At 51.2% G+C, this 15643-nt stretch overlaps 1 protein-coding gene across 1 annotated transcript in view; it reads right to left on the bottom strand.

Annotated features, from left to right (window-relative positions):
• LOC115473968 (neurabin-1-like) overlaps positions 1–15643 on the bottom strand; it is a 337573-nt gene that overhangs the window by 164237 nt on the left and 157693 nt on the right. Inside the window, exons 10-11 of the mRNA XM_030209200.1 lie at positions 13877–13973; positions 1171–1372 (exon numbers count right to left, since the gene is read on the bottom strand). Of these exons, the coding sequence (XP_030065060.1) occupies positions 1171–1372; positions 13877–13973 (299 nt within the window). The remainder of the gene's footprint in view (positions 1–1170; positions 1373–13876; positions 13974–15643) is intronic.

The raw sequence follows: 15643 nt of genomic DNA, 5'->3' as shown, positions 1-15643 counted from the left end.
TTTACCTATTTTTATATACTCTGAACTGAGAGAAGCACAAAACTAGAAAGGGTAGGGATGGGTTGTCAATTCTGACCAAATGTAATTAACCAATATGTGTGCACTTAAAAACAAACAAACACCCTCTTCATGAAATTCATTCTAGAATTTAAAAAAAAAAAAAAAACAGAGAACAAAAGTATATATTTTTTGGCTGCTTATCTCTAAGTAAAGGGTGCAATGGCTCCTATACACAAAGAAGAAACTGACTGAGAGGACCTCGCACATCACTGGGAATATATAACAATTTACATGTTCAGTAAAGCTTAAAAGTTTTTACTCAGATACATCACTTACATCTTTGGACCACTGGATGTCATCATCCACCTGTATGACAATTTCTTGCTTGTCCATGAAGAAAACAGAATTCTTAAGAGAAGAAAAATAATGAAGGCTGCCTTAACCTATCTTCATTAATTCACCCCACAACCAGCTGCATTTTCAGGATATAGAGTGAATACACAATAAATCAGCACACACTTTCAGGATATACACGACGGCCCTTCATGCGTCCGTCGGCAGTCTGAACGGAGTAATATTAGACCGGAGGTTCTGAAGCAGCTCTGGAGAAACGGAGGCTCACGTTAACCACAGTTCTAATCATGGAGGAGCCCGAGAGAAGCTACGTACCCTCTTGAGTTTTCAATATATATTTGTCAAACATCTGTAATTCTCAAAAGAAGAGTGAAATACTTAATTAATATTGTTTGAAATAAATATTTTGGGAGGTTTTTTCCGATGATGAAGAAGCCCTAGCCCTTTCATTCCCTTATATAGTAAGAGAGGTGCTTCTTGAGGTTTTTCCTCCTATTCATAAATGTGTAACAGTTTGCTGATATGCTAGTTTCCAAACGCTTATAATTAATGGATGTTCCTTTTTTTGGAAACTCCCCCTGATTTTCAATTTAGCTTGAGTATACACAAAATAAATCAGCACACACTGAAGATCAAATTTGTAAATTTATAATATGAATATTCATTGTGGATAGTCTGAAGACAGTTGGCTGTAGAGTTTAAGAAGCCCTGCTGCAAAGAAAAGGTAACAATTACAGAACATATTATCTGCAGTTTTAAATTGTTAACTAGATTTTGACAGTCACACAGTGCTTTATGCATAAAGCATTAACTTACCAATTATAAGGTCAGAAGGCACTGACTGTTCCAATTCTGTTTCTACTGATGCTGTATCTTCAAGTAAACGCACATGGTTTTCTAAATTTACTGGATTATTTTGAAGAGAATGTTCATACTTCTCCACATCTTCAACTATACCACTTGACCTCCAATAAGTTATTTGCTTGTTTAACTGCATTTTATTTTCAAGTTCTGCAATCTGCAAATTTTAGGATACAATTTTAAGACAGGTACAAATTCAAAATAAAAGGTAAAATTATGTATCATACCTGATAATTTTCTTTCCATTAATCATAGCTGATCAATCCATAGACTGGTGGGTTGTGTCCATCTACCAGCAGGTGGAGATAGAGAGCAATCCTTTTGCCTCCCTATATGTGGTCATGTGCTGCCGGAAACTCCTCAGTATGTCGATATCCAAGCTCCATCCGCAAGACTCAGCACTTAGAGAATTACACCCACAAAGGGACACTCTGCCCAGCTCACCACCGCCGAAACGGGGGAGGGGAATTAACCCAGCTCATCCCCACACAAGTGGGGGAGGGGAATCCGTCCAGCTCATCCCCGCGGAGAGGGGGAGGGACACCACACCCGCCGATGCGGGGGAATCTGGCTTATCCTGCAACCGCAACAGGAGCTGACTGACCCTAACACCGCCGAAGCGGGAGGGGTACAAAGCTACCCTACTGCCGCACGAAGCGGGAGGGAGCGCCGGCAGAATTTATGTCTCAATCCAGCCCAGTAAAACGGAGGGGAGAGGAATGCAGCAGCTCACTGTAACACAAATTCGTCTCAACTCTTGAAGAATCCATTGAAAAACTTGAACACGAAGTCCTCCTGAACAGGAACTGAAGTCTAAACTTGAACCTGAAATGCAACCAGAATATAAACAATACAGATATCTGGGAGGGGCTATGGATTGATCAGCTATGATTAATGGAAAGAAAATTATCAGGTACGATACATAATTTTACCTTCCATATCATCATGCTGATCAATCCATAGACTGGTGGGATGTACCGAAGCAGTACTCACCCAGGGCGGGACATTGAAATCCCTGACCGCAACACTGAAGCTCCAAACCGGGCCTCCGCCCGAGCAGCCACAGCCAAGCGGTAATGCCTGGAGAAGGTATGGGCCGATGCCCAAGTTGCCGCCTTGCAAATCTCTTCCAAGGAGACGGACCCGGCCTCTGCCATCGAGGCCGCCTGAGCTCTAGTGGAGTGAGCCTACAGCTGGATAGGCGGCACCTTCCCCGCGGCCACATAAGCCGCTGCAATGGCTTCCTTGACCCATCTTGCCACTGTAGGCTTAGAAGCCTGCAGACCCTTATGAGGACCTGCAAACAGGACAAACAGATGATCCGATTTCCGGAAATCATTGGTCACTTCCAAGTATCTGATGATGACTCGTCTCACATCCAGATATTTGAGAGCAGAGTATTCCTCTGGGTAGTCCTCCCTACGAAAGGAAGGGAGACAGAGCTGCTGATTCACATGGAAGCGAGAAACAATCTTGGGCAGGAAGGAAGGCACTGTGCGAATAGTCACTCCTGCCTCAGTGAACTGCAGAAAAGGCTCTCGACATGAGAGTGCCTGGAGCTCGGAAACTCTTCTGGCTGAAGTGATAGCCACCAAAAAGACTGCTTTCAACGTCAGGTCTTTCAGAGATGCCCTAGACAAGGGTTCAAAAGGCTGCTTCTGCAAGGCTCTTAGCACCAGGTTGAGATTCCACGCAGGCACCACTGAGTGCAGAGGAGGGCGCAGGTGATTAACTCCCTTGAGAAAGCGCACCACATCTGGCTGCGAAGCCAGGGAAGCACCCCTCATGCGGCCCCTGAAGCAAACCAGCGCCGCTACCTGGACTTTAAGGGAACTGAGCGACAGGCCTTTCTCCAGACCTTCTTGCAGGAACGCCAACACTGAAGAAATTGGAGCATTGAAGGGAGAAAGTGAGCCTGCTTCACACCACGCTGCAAAGGTACGCCAAACCCTGGCATAAGCAGTAGAAGTAGAGCGCTTCCTCGCTCTCAGCATAGTGGCGATGAGAAGCCCTTCTTTCTCAGACGCTGCCGCTCAATAACCAGGCCGTAAGACCAAAGGGGGAGGGATCCTCCATCACCACGGGACCCTGATGTAACAGGCCCTGCTCCACTGGCAGCCGCAGAGGATCGTCGACTGAGAGCCTGATCAAGTCCGCATACCAGGGACGTCTGGGCCAGTCCGGACCCACCAGGATTATCCGGCCCGGATGCTTTGCCACCCAGTCTAGCACCCTGCCCAACATGGGCCAGGGCGGGAACACATAGAGAAGCTCTTGTGTCGGCCACTGTTGGAGAAGAGCATCTACTCCCAGGGATCGAGGGTCCCGTCCTCTGCTGAAAAAGCGCGGCACTTGGCAATTGGCCGATGACGCCATCAGATCTAGGCTCGGCTGGCTCCAGCGCTTCGTGATGTCCAAGAACGCCTGAGCAGATAGCTGCCACTCTCCGGGCTCCAAGGTATGGCGACTGAGAAAGTCCGCCTTGACATTCATGACTCCGGCAATGTGGGCCGCTGACAGCTGTTCCAGGTTCGCTTCCGCCCACTGGCATAGATTCATGGCCTCCTTGGCTTGAGGGGCGCTCTTGGTACCTCCCTGGCGGTTCACATAGGCCACAGCCGTGGCATTGTCCGACAGGACCCGTACTGGCTTCAACGCCAGTACCGGGATGAACTCCAAAAGCGCCAACCGAATGGCTCTGAGTTCCAGGAGGTTGATAGACCACTTTGCCTCTGCAGGAGACCAGAGCCCCTGCGCTGTCCTTCCCAAGCAGTGGGCTCCCCAGCCCAACAAAGAGGCGTCCGTCGTGACGACAATCCACTCCGGGGTCACCAGAGGCATTCCTGCAGACAACTTGTCTGTCTGCATCCACCAGCTCAGCGCCTTGCGCACTGCTGGGTCCAAGGGAAGGCGCACAGCATAATCCTCCGACATCGGAGTCCAGCGCTACAGCAGAGAGAGTTGTAGTGGTCTCATATGAGCCGTGGCCCAGGCCACTACTTCCATCGTGGCCGTCATAGAGCCCAACAGCTGCACATAGTCCCAAGCCCGAAGAGGAGAGGCTACTAGGAACTGGTCCACCTGAGCCTGAAGTTTGACAATCCGATTGTGTGGCAGGAACACTCTGCCCACTTGGGTGTCGAATCGAACTCCCAGATACTCCAGGGACTGAGTCGGGCGCAGCTGGCTCTTCTCCCAGTTGATGATCCACCCCAGGGAGCTCAAAAGAGCAACCACCCGGTCCACAGCTTTGCCGCACTCTGCATAAGAGGGGGCTCGGATCAACCAGTCGTCCAGATAAGGATGGACTTGTACTCCTTCCTTTTGTAGGAAGGCCGCGATGACCACCATTACTTTGGAGAAGGTCCGCGGAGCAGTAGCCAACCCGAAAGGGAGGGCTCTGAACTGGAAGTGTCGGCCCAGGACTGCAAAACGCAGAAAGCGTTGATGAGGAGGCCAGATGGGAATATGCAAGTACGCTTCCTTGATGTCCAAGGAAGCCAAGAACTCTCCTGCCTTCACTGCCGCTATAACAGAGCGGAGAGTCTCCATGCGAAAGTGCCGCACTTTCAAGGCCCGATTGACCCCTTTGAGGTCGAGGATAGGCCGGACAGAACCTCCTTTCTTTGGTACCACAAAGTAAATGGAGTAACGTCCCTTGCCAATCTGATTTTCTGGCACCGGAACGACCGCACCCAGGCATATCAGGTTGTCCAAGGTCTGCTGCACTGCCACAGCTTTGACCGGAGACTTGCAGGGAGAGAGTACAAACCCGTCTCTTAAGGGTCGGCAGAACTCTAACTTGTAGCCGTCTCTGATGACTTCCAGCACCCAAGCGTCTGAAGTTACCCTGGTCCACTCGCCCAGAAACGAGGACAGGCGTCCTCCAATCTGCACTGGGCCATGGACCAGGACCCAGTCATTGGGTACGAGACCCTGAGAGAGGACCGGAGGGCGTACCTCCGGGACGGCGGTCTCTGCGAAAGGAATGCTGCTTGGGGGAGAAGTTCCTTTTGAAGGAAGAGGGGGCAGAGGAGCCCGACTTGCCCGGGCGGTACCGACGGGCTTCCTGAAACCGTCCTCTGGAGATACCGGGGCGAGCACTGGCCCAAGCCCTGACCTCTGGTAACCTCTTGCCCTTAGACGTGCCGAGATCGGTCACGATTTTGTCCAGCTCGACCCCAAAGAGCAGCTTGCCTTTAAAAGGCAACTTAGCCAGGCGGGACTTAGAGGCGTGGTCCGCAGACCAATGTTTCATCCAAAGCCAGCGCCGCACAGAGACTGTCTGAGCCATGCCTTTAGCCGAGGCTCTCAAGACATCATACAGTAAGTCTGCCAAATAAGCCAAGCCCGATTCCAGGGCCGGCCAGTCAGCCCTCAAGGAAGGATCCAAGGGGGAAGCCCGCTGCACCATCGTCAGGCACGCCCTGGCCACATAGGAGCCGCAAACTGAGGCCTGCAAACTTAAGGCAGCCGCCTCGAAGGACGACCTTAAAGCCGCTTCCAATCTTCTGTCTTGGGCGTCCTTTAGTGCCGTGCCACCTTCCACCGGCAACGCCGTTTTCTTAGTCACCGCAGTGATTAAAGAATCCACGGTAGGCCAAATAAAGGCCTCACGTTCACTTTCAGGCAAAGGATAGAGGCGGGACATAGCCCTAGCCACTTTGAGGCTCGCTTCCGGGACATCCCATTGAGCCGAAATTAAGGTGTGCATGGCATCATGCACGTGGAAGGTTCTAGGCGGGCGCTTCGTCCCCAGCATAATGGCAGAGCCAACAGGGGCTGAGGGAGAGACATCCTCTGGCGAGGAAATCTTCAAAATGCTCATGGCCTGCAGTAACAGGTTGGGCAAATCCTCTGAGCGAAAGATTCGCGCTGCAGAGGGGTCATCCGCTCCATCCGAGCGGGAATCCGTCTCCTCCAAGGAATCCCCAAAGGACCGTTGGGAGAACTCAGATACGCTGCCCTCATCTACATCAGAGGAAACAGCGTCCTCTAAGGCCTGGGAATCCACCCGAGGGCGTTTACTTCCGGGGGCCTCAACCCCTTTATCGGACAAGGGAGAAGGGGCAGCGTTTTGCATAAGGAAGGCCTGATGCAGCAGCAAAATAAACTCGGGGGAGAAACCCCCCAGACTGTGAATTTCAGCAGCCTGGGCCACAGCCCTAGACGCACCCTCAACCGGCGCTCGCAAGAGCGGGGGAGCAACATGCTGCGCATCCAAGATGGCGTCCGGCGCGACACTCCGCGAAGGAGCCGTGTGGGAAGAACGGCGCTTAACTTTAGCCGCTTTTTTGCCGTCGCCAAAATCAAGGGCGGCCATGGCATGAACGTCTCCCAGCTCAAGGGCGGCCCAAGAAGAAGCCGTCCGAGCAGAGTGGCCTGCCAAGATGGCGGAGGCGAGCAGCGGGGGATGGGCGTTTATGGTGGGAAAAATCGCCGCGCCGGAGGAAGACCCGGGACACTGACCGGCCTCCAAACTGACACCCACCAAGGGCGAATCAGATTTTAAAACCCCCGCATCCCCGCTAGAAGCGCACACGCGGTCCGGGGAGCGATTCTTCGCGCCCTCGCCCTCCGACGCCATAGGCCACGTGGAGATCAATCGGGGAACCCCCTGCCCGTTATAAAAAGGTAAAAATTACCTGCTTCTCGCTCCGAGCTGTAACGACCTGGTGTCCCAGTGAGTAGCTGCAATAAACGTTTAAATAAACGTCAAAATAAACGCCCTTAAGGACGTCCAAAAATTATTATTTTTTTTTTTTTTTACGGAGCCAGCGGGAGGGGGGAGAAAAGGAGGGACCTGGCGCCACCAGGTTTGCACTTGCTCAAGAAGAGCCCTCAACCCCAGGCACTCAACAAAACCTAAAAATTAGGCTTGGAGGCCTAGCCAGACCTGCTGCTGTGTGTGACCACCACCTGCTGAGATAGAGAACATACTGGGGAGTTTCCGGCAGCACATGACCACATATAGGGAGGCAAAAGGATTGCTCTCTATCTTCACCTGCTGGTAGATGGACACAACCCACCAGTCTATGGATTGATCAGCATGATGATATGGAAGTACAAGTTATACAAAGAACAATTGTTAAATAATTTCTGGTTTTAAAAGAGAAAAAAATGAAATCAGGTGTATTATTTCCACTAATATTGGACAAAGCGAATGCTACATACCTGTAGAAGGTATTCTCCGAGGACAGCAGGCTGATTGTTCTCACTGATGGGTGACGTCCACGGCAGCCCCTCCAATCGGAACACTTTACTAGCAAAGGCCTTTGCTAGTCCTCGCGCGCCGATGCGCACCGCGCATGCGCGGCCGTCTTCCCGCCCGAACCGGCTCGTGTTCGTCAGTCCCATATGTAGCAAGACAAAGACAAGGGAAGACACAACTCCAAAGGGGAGGCGGGCGGGTTTGTGAGAACAATCAGCCTGCTGTCCTCGGAGAATACCTTCTACAGGTATGTAGCATTCGCTTTCTCCGAGGACAAGCAGGCTGCTTGTTCTCACTAATGGGGTATCCCTAGCCCCCAGGCTCACTCAAAACAACAAACATGGTCAATTGGGCCTCGCAACGGTGAGGACATAACTGAGATTGACCTAACAATTTTTCCAACTAACTGAGAGTGTAGCCTGGAACAGAATAAAACATGGGCCTAGGGGGGTGGAGTTGTATCCTAAACCCCGAACAGATTCTGAAGCACTGACTGCCCGAACCGACTGTCGCGTCGGGTATCCTGCTGCAGGCAGTAATGAGATGTGAATGTGCGGACAGATGACCACGTCGCAGCTTTGCAAATCTGTTCAATAGTGGCTGACTTCAAGTGGGCTACCGACGCTGCCATGGCTCTAACATTATGAGCCGTGACATGACCCTCAAGAGCCAGCCCAGCCTGGGCGTAAGTGAAGGAAATGCAATCTGCTAGCCAATTGGATATGGTGCGTTTTCCCACAGCCACTCCCATCCTGTTGGGATCAAAAGAAACAAACAATTGGGCGGACTGTCTGTTGGGCTGTGTCCGCTCCAGATAGAAGGCCAATGCTCTCTTGCAGTCCAATGTGTGCAGCTGACGTGGACAGGAATGAGGACGGGGAAAGAATGTTGGCAAGACAATTGACTGGTTCAGATGGAACTCCGACACAACCTTTGGCAAGAACTTAGGGTGAGTGCGGAGGACTACTCTGTTATGATGAAATTTGGTGTAAGGGGCCTGGGCTACCAGGGCCTGAAGCTCACTGACTCTACGAGCTGAAGTAACTGCCACCAAGAAAATGACCTTCCAGGTCAAGTACTTCAGATGGCAGGAGTTTAGTGGCTCAAAAGGAGGTTTCATCAGCTGGGTGAGAACGACATTGAGATCCCATGACACTGTAGGAGGTATGACAGGGGGCTTTGACAAAAGCAAACCTCTCATGAAGCAAACAACTAAAGGCTGTCCTGAGATCGGCTTACCTTCAACACAGTAATGGTATGCACTGATTGCACTAAGGTGAACCCTTACAGAGTTGGTCTTGAGACCAGACTCAGACAAGTGCAGAAGGTATTCAAGCAGGGTCTGTGTAGGACAAGAGCGAGGATCTAGGGCTTTGCTGTCACACCAGACGGCAAACCTCCTCCATAGAAAGAAGTAACTCCTCTTAGTGGAATCTTTCCTGGACGCAAGCAAGATGCGGGAGACACCCTCTGACAGACCCAAAGAGGCAAAGTCTACGCTCTCAACATCCAGGCCATGAGAGCCAGAGACTAGAGGTTGGGATGCAGAAGCGCCCCTTCGTCCTGTGTGATGAGGGTCGGAAAACACTCCAATCTCCACGGTTCTTCGGAGGACAACTCCAGAAGAAGACGGAACCAGATCTGACGCGGCCAAAAAGGAGCAATCAGAATCATGGTGCCTCGGTCTTGCTTGAGTTTCAACAAAGTCTTCCCCACCAGAGGTATGGGAGGATAAGCATACAGCAGACCCTCCCCCCAGTCCAGGAGGAAGGCATCCGATGCTAGTCTGCCGTGGGCCTGAAGCCTGGAACAGAACTGAGGGACTTTGTGGTTGGCTCGAGATGCGAAGATATCTACCAAGGTGGTGCCCCACACCTGGAAGATCTGTCGCACTACACGGGAATTGAGCGACCACTCGTGAGGTTGCATAATCCTGCTCAACCTGTCGGCCAGACTGTTGTTTACGCCTGCCAGATATGTGGCTTGGAGCACCATGCCATGACGGCGAGCCCAGACCCACATGCTGACGGCTTCCTGACACAGGGGGCGAGATCCGGTGCCCCCCTGCTTGTTGATGTAATACATGGCAACCTGGTTGTCTGTCTGAATTTGGATAATTTGGTGGGACAGCCGATCTCTGAAAGCCTTCAGAGCGTTCCAGACCGCTCGTAACTCCAGGAGATTGATCTGCAGATCGCGTTCCGGGAGGGACCAGCTTCCCTGGGTGTAAAGCCCATCGACATGAGCTCCCCACCCCAGGAGAGATGCATCCGTGGTCAGCACTTTTTGTGGCTGAGGAATTTGGAAAGGACGTCCCAGAGTCAAATTGGACCAAATCGTCCACCAATACAGGGATTTGAGAAAACTCGTGGACAGGTGGATCACATCTTCTAGATCCCCAGCAGCCTGAAACCACTGGGAAGCTAGGGTCCATTGAGCAGATCTCATGTGAAGGCGGGCCATGGGAGTCACATAAACTGTGGAGGCCATGTGGCCCAGCAATCTCAACATCTACCGAGCTGTGATCTGCTGGGACGCTCGCACCCGCGAGACGAGGGACAAGTTGTTGGCTCTCGCCTCTGGGAGATAGGCACGAGCCGTCCGAGAATCCAGCAGAGCTCCTATGAATTCAAGTCTCTGCACTGGGAGAAGATGGGACTTTGGGTAATTTATCACAAACCCCAGTAGCTCCAGGAGGCGAATAGTCATCTGCATGGACTGTAGAGCTCCTGCCTCGGATGTGTTCTTCACCAGTCAATCGTCGAGATATGGGAACACGTGCACTCCCAGCCTGCGAAGTGCCGCTGCTACTACAGCCAAGCACTTCGTGAACACTCTGGGCGCAGAGGCGAGCCCAAAGGGTAGCACACAGTACTGGAAGTGACGTGTGCCCAGCTGAAATCGCAGATACTGTCTGTGAGCTGGCAGTATCGGGATGTGCGTGTAGGCGTCCTTCAAGTCCAGAGAGCATAGCGAGAAGGGTGCCTAGGGAAAGCATCCTGAACTTTTCCTTTACCAGATATTTGTTCAGGGCCCTTAGGTCTAGGATGGGACGCATCCGCCGTTTGCTTTTCCACAAGGAAGTACCTGGAATAGAATCCCAGCCCTTCCTGCCCGGACGGCACGGGCTCGACCGCATTGGCGCTGAGAAGGGCGGAGAGTTCCTCTGCAAGTACCTGCTTGTGTTGGAAGCTGTAAGACTGAGCTCCCGGTGGACAATTTGGAGGTTTGGAAGCCAAATTGAGGGTGTATCCTTGCCGGACTATTTGAAGAACCCACTGATCGGAGGTTATGAGAGGCCACCTTTGGTGAAAAACTTTCAACCTCCCTCCGACCGGCAGGTCGCCCGGCACTGACACTTGGATGTCGGCTATGCTCTGCTGGAGCCAGTCAAAAGCTCGTCCCTTGCTTTTGCTGGGGAGCCGAGGGGCCTTGCTGAGGCGCACGCTGCTGACGAGAGCGAGCGCGCTGGGGCTTAGCCTGGGCCGCAGGCTGTCGAGAATGAGGATTGTACCTACGCTTACCAGAAGAGTAGGGAACAGTCTTCCTTCCCCCATAAAAACGTCTACCTGTGGAGGTAGAAGCTAAAGGCTGCCGGCGGGAGAACTTGTCGAAAGCGGTATCCCGCTGGTGGAGCTGCTCTACCACCTGTTCGACCTTCTCTCCAAAAATATTATCCGCATGGCAAGGCGAGTCCGCAATCCGCTGCTGGATCCTATTCTCCAGGTCGGAGGCACGCAGCCATGAGAGTCTGCGCATCACCACACCTTGAGCAGCGGCCCTGGACGCAACATCAAAGGTGTCATACACCCCTCTGGCCAGGAATTTTCTGCACGCCTTCAGCTGCCTGACCACCTCCTGAAATGGCTTGCCTTGCTCAGGGGGGAGCTTGTCCACCAAGCCCGCCAACTGCCGCACATTGTTCCGCATGTGTATGCTCGTGTAGAGCTGGTAAGACTGGATTTTGGCCACAAGCATAGAAGAATGTTAGGCCTTCCTCCCAAAGGAGTTTAAGGTTCTAGAGTCCTTGCCCGGGGGCGCCGAAGCATGCTCCCTAGAACTCTTAGCCTTCTTTAGGGCCAAATCCACAACTCCAGAGTCGTGAGGCAACTGAGTGCGCATCAGCTCTGGGTCCCCATGGATCCGTTACTGGGACTCAATCTTCTTGGGAATGTGGGGATTACTTAGTGGCTTGGTCCAGTTCGCCAGCAATGTCTTTTTTAGGACATGATGCATGGGTACTGTGGACGCTTCCTTAGGTGGAGAAGGATAGTCCAGGAGCTCAAACATTTCAGCCCTGGGCTCGTCCTCCACAACCACCGGGAAGGGGATGGCCGTAGACATCTCCCGGACAAAGGCCGCAAAAGACAGACTCTCGGGAGGAGAAAGCTGCCTTTCAGGGGAGGGAGTGGGATCAGAAGGAAGGCCATCAGACTCCTCGTCAGAGAAATATCTGATGTCCTCCTCCTCCTCCTCCCACGAGGCCTCACCATCGGTATTAGACACAAGTTCACGGACCTGTGTCTGAAGCCGTGCCCGGCTCGACTCCGTGGAACCACGGCGTGAGTGTCGAGAGGTAGACTCCCTCGCCCGCACCGGCGAAGCTCCCTCCGTCGACGTTGTCGGGGAGGCTTCCTGGGAGGCGACCGCAGTCGGTACCGCAAGCAGCACCGATGTCGGAGACCTCACCCCGGGCAAGGGGCCAGCCGGCGCCTCACTCGATGGTACCGGTGGCGCAAGCACCCCCGGTACCGGAGAGGAAGGGCGCAACAGCTCTCCCAGGATCTCTGGGAGAACGGCCCGGAGACTCTCGTGCAGAGCGGCTGTGGAGAAAGACATGGAAGCCGATGCAGGTGTCGATGTCAGAGTCTGTTCCGGGCGTGGAGGCTGTTCCGGGCTGTCCAAGGTGGAGCGCATCGACACCTCCTGAACAGAGGGTGAGCGGTCCTCCCGGTGCCGATGTCTGCTGGGTGCCGACTCCCTCGGTGACCCAGAGCTCTCGGTACCGACACGGGAAGGGGACCGGTGTCGATGCTTCTTTGACTTTTTCAAACGAAGCATGTCACCGGAGCTTCCCGGTACCGACGAGGACGTAGAATCCAGCCGTCGCTTCCTCGGGGCCGAGGCCGAAGAAGGTTGGTCTCGGGGGGGGCTATACCGCAGGAGCCCTCAGGGTAGGGGGAGACCCACCCGAAGGCTCACCGCCACCAGCAGGGGAATGGACAGCCCTCACCTGCACTGCAGTCGAAGCACCACCGTCCGACGACATCAGCACTAGTGGTGGACCCGGTACCGCCGACGCAGCCTTCCGATGTCTCAGCCCCGACGCAGAGGGTCGATGCCTCGATGCACTCAATGCAGTCGCGGCCGAGGACGGAGGTCTTGACACCGTCGACGTCAACGCACTCGATACTCCCGGTGCCGATGCCGACGAAGAGCCCGAGAACAAAACGTTCCACTGGGCCAATCTCGCTACCTGAGTCCTTTTCTGTAAAAGGGCGCAAAGACTACAGGCCTGCGGGCGGTGCCCAGCCCCCAGACACTGAAGACACGACGCGTGCCTGTCAGTGAGCGAGATTACCCGGGCGCACTGGGTGCACTTCTTGAAGCCGCTGGGAGACTTCGATGACATGGGCGGAAAAATCACGCCGGCGAAATCAAAACTCATAATTGTGGTAAGGCACCAAAAAGAGGGGGAGAAAAAAATTCGACCCGAGGCCTCAAAAGGGCCTACCCCGAAACCGAAAGAAAACTTAACGGGGCAAAAACTGGGAATAGAGGAAGGGGAAAAAGACCGAACAGGCCTTCTTCCGAAATCCTTTTTTTTTTTTTTTTCTCTAGTGAAAAGCCAAAAAAGATGCGCGAGGTCAACTTAAGGGGTGCAAACGGCGTAAACACGACCGTACCGAGCGCGGACAAAAGAAGACTGACGAACACGAGCCGGTTCGGGCGGGAAGACGGCCGCGCATGCGCGGTGCGCATCGGCGCGCGAGGACTAGCAAAGGCCTTTGCTAGTAAAGTGTTCCGATTGGAGGGGCTGCCGTGGACGTCACCCATCAGTGAGAACAAGCAGCCTGCTTGTCCTCGGAGAATAAGTATGTTTCCAACGAAATTGACTATACACCGTCTTGGGTTTGAAGAAGCCAACCAGATGATCAATGTGGAATAATGATTTAGATAAATAATAACTGCGGATAATCAGGCTAATACCACATTTTCTTTGTTTACTGTTTAATTGATCTCCTTGTCTTGTTTCACTCTCCCTATTTATTTAGTGGTCTAAGAAAAAGAAAGATTGTATATAATCCATTAATCTAGTTGAGATTGTTTTCTTCTAATACTGTATTATTGTACAGTCATCTCTGAATTACTGTTTGCAAGTGACCCTTGTAAAATGAAAAATTATAAATAAATGATTAAATAATACAAAGAACAATATAATTAGCTAACCTGGGCATGTAATATCTTAAGTTCCTCTGAATGTCTCTCTTCTTTTGCTTCAAGAATTTCTTTATGGTCCTCTTCTTGTTTCACAAATTCTACTTCTCTGAAAAAATACAGTTATAAGTACATAAGTATTGCCACACTGGGACAGACCAAAGGTCCATCAAGCCCAGCATCCTGTTGCCAACAGCGGCCAATCCAGTTATGTTGTGGAATTTCTAGAATAATACATTGCTACTGTCAAAGTTCACCTATGTTCCTATTCTGTCTGTTCTGATTTACAATACAATGAATATTCCAGTTTTAACAAGCAGCTTAACTTGTTTTTGGAAGTAACTTTTCAAGGGGGAAAAATAACTACTGTCTCAATGCATTTTTCCCAGATTAAGACTATGAAAAGCAACAGTGGCATCTATACCTTATTATACAAAACCAAATTTCACAATGAAGTGATTTATAAAATATACTATACACAACTATTAAATTAAGTGGCACAAAGCAGCAGATGGATATTTATCTTGCAAAAACATCCAAATCGCTATTTTCAGAACACATATTTAAGACTTTTTCTATGCATAATAACATATTAACATAGTAAATGATGACAGAGTCTGCCCAACAAGATACTCATTTTACATGGTATGCGATACTTTATATGTATACCCGAGTTTGACTTGTCCTTGCCATTCTCAGGGCACAGATTGTAGAAGTCTGCACAGCACTGTTCTTGTATTAAAAGTACTGATGCTAACGTCAAACCCCTTTAAATTTACACTCTAGCCCATCCCTATCTGTTCAGTCACAATCAGGGCATAGTCCGTTGAAATCTGCCTAGTCTGCCCAGCACTGGTTTTGCTTCCCAATTACCGGTGTTGCCACCCAATCTCCGCTAAGATTCCGTGGATCCATTCCTTCTAAAAAGGATACCTGTGTGTTTATGCCATGCATGTTTGAATTCCATTACCATTTTCATCTCCACCACCTCCCGCGGAAGGGCATTCCACATATCCACCACCCTTTTCATGAAAAAATATTTCCTGATATTACTCCAGAGTCTGCCCCCCTTCAACCTCAATTCATGTCCTCTAGTTCAACTGCCTTCCCATCTCCAGAAATGTAGTTCACCTGCAGTGCGTTCAAATCACCAGGGGCATATTAGGGTGGTATTTGGGTGTTCCCACAACTTGGACATTTTTCTGCCAAAATGGAACAAAGTAAAAATGTTCAGGGCTAATAAATTGGACATTTTGGTCTGGATCTGTTTCAATCATGACTAAGTCATAAAAAGGTGCCATAAATGAGCAGATGACCACTGGAGGGATTAAGGTCTGACCCCTCCTTATTCCCCCAGAGATCACCAACTCCCTCCCACGCCCCAAAAATGTGAAAGCAGTACATACCAGCCTCTATAACAACTTCAGATGTTATAGCCAGTTCTATTAAAGCAGCAAGCAGGTCCCTGGAGTAGTCTAGTGGTTGGTGCAGTCACAGTGCACTATAGAGAAGGGGACACAGGGCCATATCCCACTTTGTTACTTGTGGAAAGCATAAGCCCTCCAAAACCCACCAAAAACCTACTGTATCCACATATAGGTGAACACCTGCAGGCATATGGGCTATCTGTAGTGGTGTACTGTTGGGTACAGTACATTTTTGGTGGGTTTTGGAGGGCTCACCATATAAAATAAGGAAAAAACGGTGAGATGTGTACCTAGGACTTTTTATGTGAAGTCCACTGCAGCCCCCTAGGGTGTTCCACTGCTCTGCTGGGAT

Source organism: Microcaecilia unicolor, chromosome 7 (assembly GCF_901765095.1).
Source record: "Microcaecilia unicolor chromosome 7, aMicUni1.1, whole genome shotgun sequence".
Taxonomy (NCBI): domain Eukaryota; kingdom Metazoa; phylum Chordata; class Amphibia; order Gymnophiona; family Siphonopidae; genus Microcaecilia; species Microcaecilia unicolor.
Note: the sequence above shows the minus strand (reverse complement) of the source record. Positions and strands in the feature narration are given on the sequence as shown.